We start from the raw sequence: 15,251 nt of genomic DNA on the forward strand, positions 1-15,251 counted from the left end.
GATTGAGTTTACCTATAACAATGGTTTCCATTCTAGTAATTGAATGGCACCTCTTTAAGCTTTGTATGATAGAAGGTGTAGGACACTTTTGTGTTGGTATGAGTCAGGTGAAAATGTTGTGCTTGGATCTAAGATTGTTCAGCAGACTACTGCGAAGGTTAAGATGATTTAAGAAAAGATGAAGGCATCGCAGACTAGAGAGAAGAATTATTATGATAAGCGAAGGAAGGCACTTGAATTCTGAGAGGGAGATCATGTGTTCTTGAGAGTCATGCTGGTGACTGGTGTTGGTCGTGTGTTGAAGTCTGGAAAGCTCACACCTTGCTTTATTGGTCGTGCGTTGTAGTCTAGAAATCTCACACCTTGTTTTATTGGTCTGTATGAAATCCTTCATGATGTCTTTCACATGTCTCAACTTAAGAAGTGTATTCTCAATCCGTCCCATGTGATCCAATTGGATGATGTGCAAATGAGAGATAACTTAAGTATAGAGGCATCACCCTTGTGGATTAAGGTTCGAGAAGTGAAACACTTGAAAGGTAAGAGTTCGATTTGCTGAAGCTAGGTAGTGTAGGGAGGACCTTCTGGAGTAGGCGCGGCGTGAGAGTTGGAGAGTCAGATGAGATAGTCATATCCGGAGTTGTTTCTTTCAGATAATGTTCTAGGGAAAAATATTTAAGTGGGGGAGAGTTGTAACACCCCGGTTTCGCTTATCTTATTTAATTGAGTTAAAATTATTTATATTATTTCCTTGGAGTCTCTATTTAATGTATTGCTATTATTGAGATTTGGTAGAATTTTATTAGAATTATCACTAATTTTAATTATTTAAATAATAGAAATAATGAGAAATTATGCTTTAGGAGGAAATTAGAATTTTAATTAAAATAATAGAAAATTGTGGAATTAGTGAGAATTGGGGCGATTTAGTGAATTAATAAAATTAGTAGGGTTTTATTTAAATAGATAAGATAATTAGAGTTAGGGTTGTGTGGTGAGAAATAGTTGTCAGCAGAGTCAAAGAGAGCCATAGCAAATCAAGAGGTAAGAGAATAGAGCTCCCATTGTCAAATGTTTCAACCTTTACCATAAATTCGAGGTAATGGGGGAATTGTTCATGATATGAGTGTTTAGAGCATAAGGATAGAGAGGATTGCTTATCCTCTTTATCTTTTGTTTTTTATTTTCCTAATTTATGAAATTGTTGAATCTAGAGATGGTTTATGCAAAACCTCTCTTGATTGCAGTGATGTGTTGTGAAATACACGATGTAATTGAGGAATGATTTTTGTATGAAATCTTATGTGAAATTGTGATTTTTCGTGTTATGCTTATCTGATATTTTGATGAAAAATATGAATGATTTGATGTTAAATGATTATTATGTGTGAATATGATATGCTTAATACTGTATAAATTAGGCGTGATAATTTGCTGTGAATTTTGGGTTTTTTGAAATCGAACTCGGAGCTTCGGAAGTGCTCAAATGGTGAAAAAACAAAATTTTATGTTCAACACAACGGGGACGGGTGCCACCTTCATGACGGGTCAACCGTCATTGTGTTGAGAGGGTTGATGGGCGTCAGCGGGATGACATACAGATTGGCATGGACCCCAAGGACATGATCATTTCCCGGACGTTTGTATGATGACATTGTATGAGAAAGAGGGGTAACAGGAAGGCTTGATGGTCGTCATGCCTGGTGGGTGCACCGTCTTACCTTTGTTTGACCGACTTTGGGTTGTTTGACTTGACTTTTCAAGTAGTTTCTGTTTTTGATGTTTATTTGATGATGTTTTGATGTTGTTGATGAGTTTTGAAGAGTTTTATTAAGAAATTACATAATTTGATTATTATGTTGAGTTGCCATTCAAATGTTTAATTGTGTTTATATGTTGGTTCGGAGAGGAACCAATGTGTCGCCTTATATTGGAAATCATGCTTAGTTTTAGGTTCAAAGAGGAACCGACAACGAGTATTGGAGTTATATGTTAGAGATGAGTATTGCATTTTTTTAGTTGCATTCATGCATCATTTATAACGGGGATAGGTTACAGAGTTTGGTCCAGTGACGAGTCTCAAGTTGAGAAAGGAACCTATGACGAGTCTGATGGTTCAGAGATAAAACTAGACTTAGAGAGGAACCAATAATGATTCTAATGGTTCAGAGATGGGATCAGTGATGAGTGGATTAATCAATAATATACCTCTAATATCCAAACAAACTTTGGTACCACATTGCATTGAAGTAGAGGAGATGGGATACATTGCATACATAACCAAATTTGTAGTTGATTTTATTGTGGATAATTTATGTGATCGATGAGTGATATTATTTGCATTATCCTTACTGTTTTATGCACCACTAACATATGTGAATAAATTCTCACTCATGTTTATTTGCATGTGTTGTTCTTTACACTTGTGGTACAAATACTCAGGTAGAGAAGCTTTAGATGTTGTTGTGTTTTGGAGGATGGTTTAGTAGCCTTCCCATCATTTATATGTTTTGAGTTATTTTAATTTCCGTGTGTCGCCTTGATAGTGTAACACTGGGATGGGTTACCTTTCTGTTTTGTATTCTGAAAGTTATTGAACTATTTCTTTTATGACTTGAAATGAAGTAAATGGTATTTGATGTGACAATTAAGTTGAGTTGTTATTTTATTATTTATTTTTGTTGCCATAATATGATAATTGAGAAATTTGTTTATGCTAAGAAAATGTGGCACCTTGGTTTTGAGTAAATTATTCATATGTTTGTATAAATTACGTGTTTGGGCTTTAGGGTGTCACAGGCCTCGGTCGTTTGGGCTTTTGGCCGGCCCAAAATAGTTTTCCCTAAGTCTTAGTCAGGCATTCGGAAGGTCGAGGCCTTTAGTGATTTTGGTTGGTCTCCACAAGTCTTATCTGATGCTAGTTAGAAATGAAACGCTTTAGGCCAGTTGAAAAAGTAATGTAGGATAGAAGCATTAAATGCTTTCTTATCACTAAAGCACTTTACTATTTTCTCCTAACACATCACCCTTGGTATTTAGGCCAGGGAATGATTTCCCTACTTATGATACTTGAGTATCTCCAGCTCTTTATGCTGTTTGATGGGATGTTGCACTCACAACCTTTGGTTTTGTACATTATCCTCACTACAACAAAAAACTTCTTTTACCTCGGTTAAAAATTGGGGTTAACCTTGGTTTCGTATGTGAGGTAACGAAGGGTGTCATGCAATGTGAGCCGCTTCTTACCACGGTCAGGGATCCACCGAGAGGAAATACTTAATGTTCATGGGTTCGATCCCCCGCAACTGAGTTTTTCTTATTTTCAAAATTGGTTGGTGCGCCCCATATTTTCTCTCGGTTCTAAGAAAAACCGAGGTAATCGAGAAGTATTATTACCTCGGTTTATAATGCTAAGCCGAGGTAATAGAGTAATATTAATCTTTTCAATAATTTGGTTTTAACCTTTATTACATAACCTTTTTTTCTCCATTTATGAAACATTAACATGGTACCTTTTTCCCATTTCACAAACAGAAATTCTCAAACATAAATATTATACAAAAAATATTCATTTTTTAGACCAATTGCAAAGCCAAAATGGCACACGCTTTTTAATATTATAACAAAACTAAAACAAATGATTAGCTAACAAAAGCAATAACTCAAACGCAAATTCTTGTAGCCATCCAAAAGTTCTCTTCTATGATATGTAATTGGTCGTTGAGCACCTATAATTTGAACAACATTTGAAACCAATTAGGATAATCAACAACAACAACAATATTAAATCTTTAAACCATTGATCTCAACAACAACAACATTCAAATTTCAATATTCAACAACAACAAATCATATAACACTTATTTTAGGGGTTTTTAATTTTCTGACTTTTACTTCTAAAACCATGCAACATAGGGTATCCTTCGACATCTCTACATGTTAGAAAAATTAAATATTAGTAAAAAGAATAAAAAAGTAAAATGAATAAATATATATTACTAAGTGATATAAAACATTTACTTACTAGTTTCTCATATCCACTCTTGATGATCATGATGAATAGCATGCACATCGTCTGGATTATTTTCTTCAGATGAGACACGTACATGTGTTACAAAAGAATGGGTCTCAAAAATTTAATTTTGATTTTTATCAGTATCAGGAATATGTTTTCTTTGTAGAACAATTGACCATCTTGTGTTAGAAGGATCAGTGACATAAAAAACTTGTTTTGCTTAGGATGTCATGATGAATGGTTAGTTCATATAAGTTGTCTTTCAAAGATCAATTTGTGTGAATCTTAATTATTGGTTTCTACATTAGTGTTACTATCAATCCACTTGCACTTAAATAAAGGAACCTAAAAAAATTCCAAAATATTCTCAATTACTTCAAAGTACGCTCTAGATGCTAGTACATGATTTTTATCTTAGAACTAGAGAAGTACATGGATTCAACTTCAACCATAACACCACTATTTTGCATGGTACTACAACCATCCTTTGATTCTGGATATAATGAAAATTTAGTAATTTCGTATGCACTGAAAGTTATTAAATTAAACTTAGACATATATAACATCAATTTAATTGTCTCAGATGCACTACTCTCTTTAGAAACCATTTCATTAAACCAAGTTATGAAAGTTTTGTTATGCTATGTCAACATCAAATTTTCACTCAATCGGGGGAATTTTTCCTTGATAAGACTTTTGTGAGCGGATAAGTATGGTTAAACTTCATCAACGATATTCAACATATGCAAATGTGGTTGAATAACTACATCTTGATTTTTTGTATTAACATTTAAACCTTGAGTACCTCTACCTCCATATCTTTGATCATGACGAGACTCGGAAATTTCTCTAGAGCTTGCTTCTGACAAATAGTTTGTACAAAACTTAATATCTTCTTCTGTGATATATTGTTCACATCGAAGCTTCTAGACAGTGATGATTCTTTGTATACCATGTAAAGATCTTCATATATCGCTCTACCGGATACATCTACTTTAAATGAACTGGACCACAAAATCTAATCTCCATTACTAGATGAACAACTTAGTGAACCATAATGTCAAAAAATGATAGAGGAAAATACATCTCAAATTGACACAAGATAACTACAACCTCATGTTCCAAATCATCTAAATTCCCAAGATCAATAAATCTACTACATATAGTTACCCTTACATTTTTTGGTAAAATGCCAAGGATAACCACTGGTAGAAGTGGTTGCATCAAGACATGGCAATCATGATATCTTAAGCCAACTAACTTGAGATCTTTCATTGACACAAGTTTCTTCACATTTGATGAGTACCATTGGGGAACTTTGATACCCTGCAAACAATCACACAAACTTTTTTTTTCTTTTTTAGACTGAGTGTGACATGTTATCGACAACTATGTTCTATTTCCTATGCTTTTTGGGGCTAACTTTTGTGGTATACCCATCGCCATCATATCTAGACGGGATTTATTACTATCTTTTTTATTTCCTTTTATGTTGAGATGTGTTCCAATAAAATTATCACATACATTTTTCTCTACATGCATCACATCAAGACAATGTCTTGTATTGAGACTAGACTAATATGAAAGATCAAAGAACACTGACCTCTTTTTCCAAATATTTTTCTCCATGATCCCTTTTTGTTTCTTTCCAAAGACAAAATTAATGTGTTGTTGTATTCTGTAAGCTTCCTTCACGGTTAAGGGCTTTGAAGCAATACCAAACACCTTTTCTCCATTAAAATCCTTCTGTAATCTACGGTATGGATGATTAGGTCTTAGAAATTTTCGATACCCAAGGTAAACAATATTTTATCTATTTTGTAATTGGTAGGAGCATGTCTCATCTTCACATATAGGACACGCTTTATGGCCCTTGACGGTGTACCCAGTCAAATTATTGTATTTAGGAAAGTCATTAATTTTGCAAAACAACATATCACATATCTTAAAGTTATCACCTATATACGCATCATCAACATTAATATCCTCCTCCCACAAAAATCTTAAATCTTCAATAAATGGTGTTAAGTAAACATCTATGTGGTTCCCTGGTTGTTTTAAACCCGAAATCATCATTTTTAACATCGTATATTTATGCTTCATGAACAGCCATAGAGATAAATTGTAAATTATGAGAAGAACATGCCATAAAGTATGGCTAGTACTTAAATTTCCAAACGGATCCATTCCATCGGTGGAAAGTCCAAGCCAAAGATTTATGATCCTTAGTGATCAGTTAAATGGATATGTCTATAATGGACCTATTCATTTTTTTGCTTATACCAACTCTTGCATCCAACATTGTATAGAGAAGGATACACCATCGTATGATTGGTGTTTCCCATTAAGGTTAGTGTTTATCAATAATTCTTGATAAAAGAGGTATACATTATTTTAAGGGTAAATTAATTTGACAACTCATATTAATCCATGAAAATGGTTAGTTTATTTTGGGTGATCTAAGATATAATATTTTCTAACTCAAAAGATGAGTTTTACAAGTACTTTTAGAAAAAGGGTGCAAACAAGCTTTAAAAGGGTGCAGAAAAGCAACCAAACTTAGCACGAGGTTCAAAAATGCACCAAGGAGGCTGAATAACAAAATCCCAATCGACTGGAACATTATAGCAATTGATTGGAGAAGTTTGTCATGTCTAATTTCAAATCATATTCAAGCTAAACTCGCCCTTTAAGCAAAGCAAATATGACATTAATGATAAAAGTACAAAATCTTGAGAGATTTGATTCACCAATCGATTGGAGGCGTTAGAGAATCGATTGACACACTCAATTTGAAAATATTTCAATTTGATTTTCAATCAGCTCAATCTGCATTGAAAGCTTTCTAGAAATACTCGATCAAATCATCAGAAGGCTTGCTATAAATAGGTATGCTTCCTTCACTTTTTCTTGCATCTCAAAATTCATACCTTCTTGCATCTTTTCTTGTGTGAGTTCTTTTGCCATAAATATCACCAGGGCCTCCTCAAGACAAAAACCCAAAGAAACACCAAGAAGGAATGTGTTCATAGCAGGTTTGATAAACCACAAGCATGAAGAAAAGATGATAATTCTAGCCAAGAAAGTAATCCAACCTTGGTACTTGGGTCTAAGTCTCTTGGAAAGCTACAAGCCTTATCACCAAAATTTTCAAGCTTAACTCAAAGAGTTATTCACCTAAATACCGGATAGGACCTTCCTAAACTTAGTAAAAGAGGTCTACCAAAATCGAAACTTGTAGGAACCTCCTTAAGAACATCTGTAAGAGGATTGGAAATTGAAATTCACAAAGATCATTTTAGGAGAATTTTTTAGCTTCCCATTGAATGGATATCCTACACCCTTGACAAACCAATAGGCTTTTAGTACTTAAAACACTCTACTACCATCAATACCTTTATCATCAACCATATGGAAAAGAATAAGGTTCCCTTCAAATTTATTCATTTAAATCCAAATATTAGGATCCTCCACTATCTTCTTACTAGGATCCTTTTCCCAAGGATCACAAACCATGGCTATATAATTAGGGAAGATGCAGTACCACTGTGGCACCTAACCTAAGAAATATTAACCAATTGCATAGAAGCAATGTTCAACCACATGATCTGATGCAAAGAAACCACATCTGCATTACTACCCTATGGACCAATTTGTTGGAATAAGTTTGGTTGTGCAACTATCCTTAAGTTTTAATGAAAACAAATCATAATATGTATAGAGAACAATTTTGTACTATAATTATTTTATTAAGTACGCAGATCAAATAAAACCAGTTATGAATTTGAAGAAGTCCAATCTAAACGAACCAGACTCTGAATTGCATACGTACAATGTACCAAAGGAATAAACAAAGGTGTGTGTTTAAATGAAAGTCAAGTATCTCGATTACCAAGTCAATACTTATGCAAGAATATATACATAATGACTGATATTTCAAGCCTCTGAAATCTCGGGGCTCTGAACTCTATGGATTCTAAAGTCTCAAGACTCTGAACTCCATAGACTTCGAAGTCTCAAGACTCTGAACTTTATAGATTCCGAAGTCTTATTTTCACCAGATTCTAAAGACAGAATTTGAATGTTATTCAAGCTTCATCAACTTAAATATGAAGCCTCTGACTAGAATTTAATGACTAAAAGTAAAAGTCTGAAAAAATAATAACTGGAAAGAGTACAATAAGTACAAAATGAAACATCCTTTCGACTACCCTGAAGATCAGGAAAAATGATTGTACTATTGGACCAACGTAGGTTCCTTTTGTCACATACTCACCCACTATATGTTGCAAGCGCCACTTTACTGGTACAATTGTGATATTGAAGATATTCCAATTCCACCCTCCAATGGGTTTATTCATCATCTATATAAAGAGGTCGTGGAAGTTTGGAAAGGTGACCATATTGAACAACACTGAAGATTGCATGAGACAAATAAGGGAAGTGTTTTCACGCTATGAAAAATATAACGTTCATACACTTAGAAAAATTTATTGAATATATTTCTTAAGTGTAATCTATGTTTTTAACTTGTTTTATTTTCTTATTTTAGAAGGATCTTGTAAACACAATCTTGTATTCTTATTCTTTGGTTAAATTCCTTGAGAGACTAGGTTATAACTAGGATTCTCAAGAAGTATTAGATAAGTTGTCTTTGAGTTTTTAATCAAGTGTTTTATTAGTGGATTAAGTCCTTATTGAGAATGTGAAATCACTATGGCGGGTGGACTGGACGTATCTTAAATAACAGTGAACTAGGATAAAAATATGTGTGTCTTTTATCTTTGTTGAATCTTTGTTGTTCATTGTCTTGGGTAGGGGGAAATTTTTATTCTAGAAACCCATTCCACCCCCCCCCCCCCCCCCCCCTCCTCTTGTGTTTCTTAAAACTTCACAATCATCATAAGACTTTTGGCCACCTTCAACATTGACACCATGGAAGAAGCAGAAGACTCGACAAACCATAGGATCACCAACATTGCCCTGAGAGATATTAGAGTTCATATCAAGCATAGAGAGATAGAGGAAGACTCGTCATCAAAGTAAAAAGGAGAATATGAACCGATTGAGGAAGAAGACAATAAGATAGACAGGGTGTTGAAAAATTGCCAAACTCTAAGCCGAGGATATGAATAAAATCATGGCAATGAATGGTGATGCTTATGACATCGAATGATCTCACTTATATGTTTTTATTTAGTTTACCAATTTGTTCTTTATTTTTTCTCAAATATTTAATCTTCGCAATTCTCATTCTTGTACTTTGAATTCTATGTATCTTATCCTTAATAAATAAAGACAATGTTTTCCTTTCCTAAAATGCTTAGTTGCTTGTGTGTGCATACTTATTTTTCGCAATGCATCTTTATCCACCTTTTTAATTTTGATAAAGGGGGATAAATATACTCTCAGAGGGTGTAGAGTATACTCTTCATTTAACTCAGGGGGAGTTTAATTACTCAAAACACATGTGTTATTTTATTTTACCACCTCCTTTGAGAGGTGTGTTGTCATCATCAAAAGGGGGAGAATGTGGAGCATTGTTTTGCATGTGATATGCTTTTAATAATAACAAAAACTTTTGATGATGATAAATGTTGTCTAATGATGACAATTGATGATGATAAGTCAAGTATAAGCGGTTAAAGATGCATACCATATAATTAGGGTTTGTTGGACTTTTTTGTTGGAGTTAAAGCATTACTTCCTTATTATCCAAAACACTTTTAATATAATCAATCCAAAGGATCAAGGTGATCATAACTTGAGACACCTATTATACGCAACCAAATGGAATTTAACTCAAGCCTCACCTAAAGTAAACTCAAGAAAGTATATGAAAAAGTCTTGAAGTACAAGAAAGTCCTATGTTGATTAGTCTAAGTGAAAACTATGAAAGCATAAGGGTTTTCTCGTAAAAGTGCATGACTAAAATCACACATACATGAAAATAGTTTTTAAATTGATTTTTTCTCAAGAAAATATTTTCAAAAATGTCTTGAAGTCACGCCAAATGAGTTAGAAGCTGTCTGAAAAGATATGGGCAAAGTTTTGTCTTTGCCAATTGATAGGGAGAGTTAAAAATATGCCCTAATCGATTAAGACGACATCTTAATGATGGGTAATGGCGAGATATATTTTCTTTCCATTTTTAACTTTTTAATCGATTATAATAGAGGAAAATAATCAATTGGGACATATTGTCAATCGATTGGCAAGTCGTAAAATGCCTTTAAAATTATTTCCCTTTTTATCCAACATCTATCCTATAAATAAAGGTTTCTTTCCTCATTTCAAAATATCTTAGAATCGTGTTTCATTTCTCTCTCTCTCTCTCTCTCTCTCTCTCTCTCTCTCTCTCTCTCTCTCTCACACACACACACACACACACACACACACACACACACACACACACACACACACACACACACACACACAAACTTCTCTTATTTTTACTTTTTCTCACTAATAATTTTAGCTGAAGTGTTTTTCGAGAAAGTCTTGTTTGCAAGTGAGATTTGTGTAATTCTCTAAGGGTAGCTTTATAAGTTCACCAAGGAAGTTTATTTTATACCTTGGTTGAACATCTTATTCTATTAGGAAATATTTGTTTGAGTTAGAAGTTAAGCATGTAAAAGTCTTGGTTTGGGGATTGTGTGATCAAACCCTTGTTTAGGTTCGAAGGCTCAACCCCTGATAAAAGCTTTCATAGGTTCTTGGTAGCTCGTGGTAAAACCAAGCTAAGGTTAAATCTTAACCCAATATTAAAATCTTAATTAGGTTTTTTGTTAGCCCCTGGTAAAACTAAGTTAAGTTTAAAGCTTATCCCGATATTAAAAGATTGATTAGGTTTGAGATTAGCCAGATATTAAAATCTCACAGGTGAATGGTTAGCCCCGTTTAAAATTAAGGTTTAAGATTTGTGAGCTCAGCCTGGTGTTAAAAGCTCTCAAGGACCATTTAAAATCTTGAAGATTAACTATTCCAAAATTATCGTGTAAAGGAGAGACGAACCTCTTTGATCCGCAGTTTGGAAGGAAGACTCACTGCATCACTCCATAATTTATTGTTTGGTTGGAAGATAACCTTAAACTTCATTTTTCCTTGTATAAGGAGGTTTCGTGAGTATAACATGCTAAAAGCTCTCAAGTTTATTGGATACTCTCAAGATCAATTCTTTGAGAGACGAGTAGGTTTTTTTTCCTCTTTTGACCAAACCTATATAATTATCGGTGTTCTTCTCTCTTTCCTTAAACTCTTTAATTTCCGCATTTTATATTCTGCCAATTTGTTTTTCGTTGTTTAATAGTAAAACATTTTTTAAAATGTTTTTAAACTCTAATTTTAATTCCAATTTTTTTTGAAACCGTGTCTTTATGAACCACGAAGTCCACCCTCTCACTCTGTGTGAAGTCACATGTCCAACAAGGATTATCATATATGGCATGCCATGGGGCACACCTCAAGGGTTCCTTAGTGAAAAGACATATAACACAAAAAGTGCATTTAATGCGCTAGTTCCCAGCTCTACTAGTGTCTCTTCACTACCCTTCACTTGACCTAAAAACTTCAATTGATCCTAGGGCATGCACGACAAAACCCTTCCCCAACACGGAAGAGGAAAGGGCTTCAGATATTGTTCTGAGTTGTCCTAAAGGCCTAGTAAGAAAGCTCCAAGAGGAAACATTGTTGAAGACTACACGCAAGAAATGAGGATCTTCGTACTTTTGAACAAACAATCCCAGTCCCTAGCTCGTTACACACCATCCAGATCAATCGGATGGTCCCCGACATGATACCCTTGTTCCAGGCGAAGCAGTTATAACCGCCTTATGTCTGAATGCTTTGGGTCGTTCTTCCTTATGTATTTATTGTAGTGTCTCACAAATAATCTCATCTCTTCGTCTTTTGAAGAGTGCTCACTTGAATCATCTTCATCTTTTTTTATTTGGGCCTTGGAAGTTGAGGCATTCAAGGAGATGTTTTTCTTCTCATTTGTATTCTTCTTCTTTTTTTGCGCTTTGTAAAACTTTCACTTGCTTATAACCTTTTTAGCTCATACTCCATTGAGCATCCAAAGAGAGTTGAAATATCTAGAATATTTAGATCATGCAATTCCTTAATAACTATTTAGATTGTCATTCTAGTATATAGATCTCAAAATTTTATTAGCACATTCTTAATTAAATTTGATTTGCGGTCCATAAAAATTTATAATATTCTCAGCGTCTTTAATTCCTTCAATGAGAATTTGGAGAACGTCTTACATTGTCTTTGTCGTTTTATCGTAAAGAACGTCTTATAGTGTTTTACCGTAGAGAACAGACAATCATGTCATTCATGATATATCATCTTTGGATCTAATTAAACGCTAATATATACAAGTTTTACCGTAGAGAACACACGACATCCATCATATATCTTTTACCGTAGAGAACACACGACATCCATCATATATCTCATCGTTGGATCTAATTAAACGATAATATATAGTTTTACCGTAGAGAACAGACGATCGTGTCATTCATGATATATCTCATCAGACGCATACAATTTTAACCACACATAATATATAAAAAATATTTTGTTCAGTCTTACGGAAAAGATACTCCATTACCACAAGCAAGGTACCAAAAAAAACTGCTCCAATGCATCAAGCATTTATTTCATCATTTCACCACACATATTTTGTTCCTTAATAGAATAATAATAATTTATTTTGTTGTAATTAATAAACGATTAATTTTCAGTTTTGAAAATTTTATTTTCACCAGCTTAACTATTAAACCAAAGGGCCAAAATACAATATAAATAGAAATCAAAACTATAATTAAAATTCCAATTGTTAAGAGAAAAAAAAGATACTAAGAGATTAGCTACGGTCCAATTACATCAACTAGTTGAGTTAAGGCATTAAAAAAACAATTACAAAACGATAATAATAGTAGTATGTGTACACATTCATTGGCTAACCGGTGTTCCAAGCTCAAAGGAACACAAGACAACAACCTCAGACAGACAACTCTAATTTACAGTCAAGCAAGCTAGTTTTGTACATTTATGGTTCAACTCAAATACAGCTACCGTTACTAAATACACCAAACTAGATTGAACAGTAGTGGCCTTGACTTGTTGTCGGAAAATAAAAAAGATGAAACCAGAAATTAAACTTCAAAAGTAGTGATTTAGCAACCCAATCTCAAGCTAAGAGCAGCTTTAACATCTAATCTCCATGCAAACCCACCAAAATCCATTCTCCACACATCACAAGGTAGCGTCAGAGAGTTTTTCTCCCTTCCGTTCCCACATTCAAACTGCACCACTCTAACCCTACACGTGAACGACGGATACATAACCACGCCACTCACTTTCATCAACAACGCTACACCTCCCTCACCCATCATCTCCCTGTACGCACCGTTTGTCCACGTCACTCTCCCGTAACCGTCCGATATAAACCCTGGACACGTGTCCACACTCATATTCATTCTCCTTTCTTCATCCGTACTCCCTAACCCCTCTCCCTCCACCCACGCGTCCATCACGCACTCAACCGTCACGCTCGAATAATAGCTCTTTGTAACCGGATCCATCGCACCGTACCAAACATAAGGCTTCTCTTCAACTATCTTGCTATGATTCTCGAAACTCAGCCACTGACACAGTGGCATGTTTTTATTTTCTGCCGTTAGGGTTAGATCTCTCACCGGAGATTCCTTCGGATCGGGAGTTTCCGGGAGTAAAGGAAGAGTCACCGGTACCGGATGATTGTTTTCCGTTGAGGAAACGGTTTTCTTCCGGCGGATCCTTCGTTTCTCAGTTGTACTGTTTTGTTTAACGTACTTTCTCCTTGCTCTAGCGGTTTTGTGAAAAGCATCACCGCTCTCCGATGAAGAGCCTTCAGAAGCGGTGGTTCTGGCGACTGAAGGTTTTGGAGCGATAGGGCGAAACCTAAGCATTATTCTTTCCATGGTTGACATATCGTATGCACCCGTTGCATTTCTGACTATGCAACAACCTCCTCTTCCGTCCATGCTTTTTTTTGTCACAGTTTTTGTTTGTATCACTTTTTTGGTATGGTAAGGGCAAAGTGAAGTAAAAGAAGGAATCAAAATGGCTAATAGTAATGCATACGAAGAAGTGATGGACACGAGGGTAGGTTTTATAGGAAGGTGGGAAAGGGACACGTGTAAGAAAAAACACGTGTTTGAACAGTAAAGATAGGGAAGAGTGGGAAGAGTGGGATTGGTTGGGGAAGTAAACGTGGCGATAGGATGGGAGAAAGTAGCTAGAAAGAGAAAGAGTGTGAATTTGTGAGAAGTGAGAGCCAATGGAGAAAAGAGAAGTGCACAGTGATGAGGGACACGTAGGTTGTTTGGTTTCGGGAAATGTGATTGTGAAGGTTTGACCGTTGGATTGTTTGATAGGAGGTGGGGGATGATGATGGCGAAGATGTGTGCCACGGCCAATAGCAGTAACAGGTGGACGGGTCGATAACCATGCGTTTGAAGTTTTAATTTTTCATCATGACGTGATAGTACTATTTTTTTACCTTATTTTATTACTTTAGCCCAGGTTAAAAACAAACAAAGGTTCATCAGCTCAGTTCTTAGTTGGTGTTGGCTGAAATCAAATGAGGTGGCACCAATTGTTGTTGAAGCTGGTTTCAGACTTGAGTTGTTGATATTTTGTGTTAGCTTAATACTACTTCTTTCTATTGGTATTGGTAACAATCTTTGAAATTTACTACTGCCTCCCTCACTCCCTCACTCCCACAATAAATAACTCACTTAATTATTTTACAAAAAATAAATAAATAAAACATGATATTTTTATTAAAATATTTTTATTATATTTTAAGAATGATAAAAATCTATTCTTTTATATAAAAGATAATTTATTTATTAAGTTTATGGAATAAACAATATATTTGTTCCATATATAGATTAGAAAAATTGATTATGCAGTTAATTTAACTTTTATAAAAAGAAATGGAAGTAGTATTCTCTTTTATAAAAAAAATTGATTATGTGTAATTTATAATAAATGACTCAGTTAATTATTTATAATATTAAAAAAAAAATGAAAGAGAGAACGATACTTTCATTAAAATTTCCAACCCACTATAAAATTACACACAATCGCTTAATGGAATGGTGACAATGTTACTTACCTGTGAATTAACTCCGGATTTACTTGCAAAATATATTATCTATACAATTTCCTGCAAGCTTTT

General features: G+C 34.5%; 1 protein-coding gene across 1 annotated transcript; it reads right to left on the bottom strand.

Moving 5' to 3' along the window:
* Positions 1-12,954: 12,954 nt before the first annotated feature.
* LOC127074038 (uncharacterized) lies at positions 12,955-14,154 on the bottom strand. The gene has a single exon (XM_051015297.1). It carries the CDS (start codon positions 14,047-14,049, stop codon positions 13,201-13,203), a length of 849 nt encoding a protein of 282 aa, XP_050871254.1. The 5' UTR covers positions 14,050-14,154; the 3' UTR covers positions 12,955-13,200.
* Positions 14,155-15,251: the final 1,097 nt, after the last annotated feature.

The sequence above is a fragment of the Lathyrus oleraceus genome, chromosome 4 (genome assembly GCF_024323335.1).
Source record: "Lathyrus oleraceus cultivar Zhongwan6 chromosome 4, CAAS_Psat_ZW6_1.0, whole genome shotgun sequence".
In the NCBI taxonomy this organism is placed as follows: domain Eukaryota; kingdom Viridiplantae; phylum Streptophyta; class Magnoliopsida; order Fabales; family Fabaceae; genus Lathyrus; species Lathyrus oleraceus.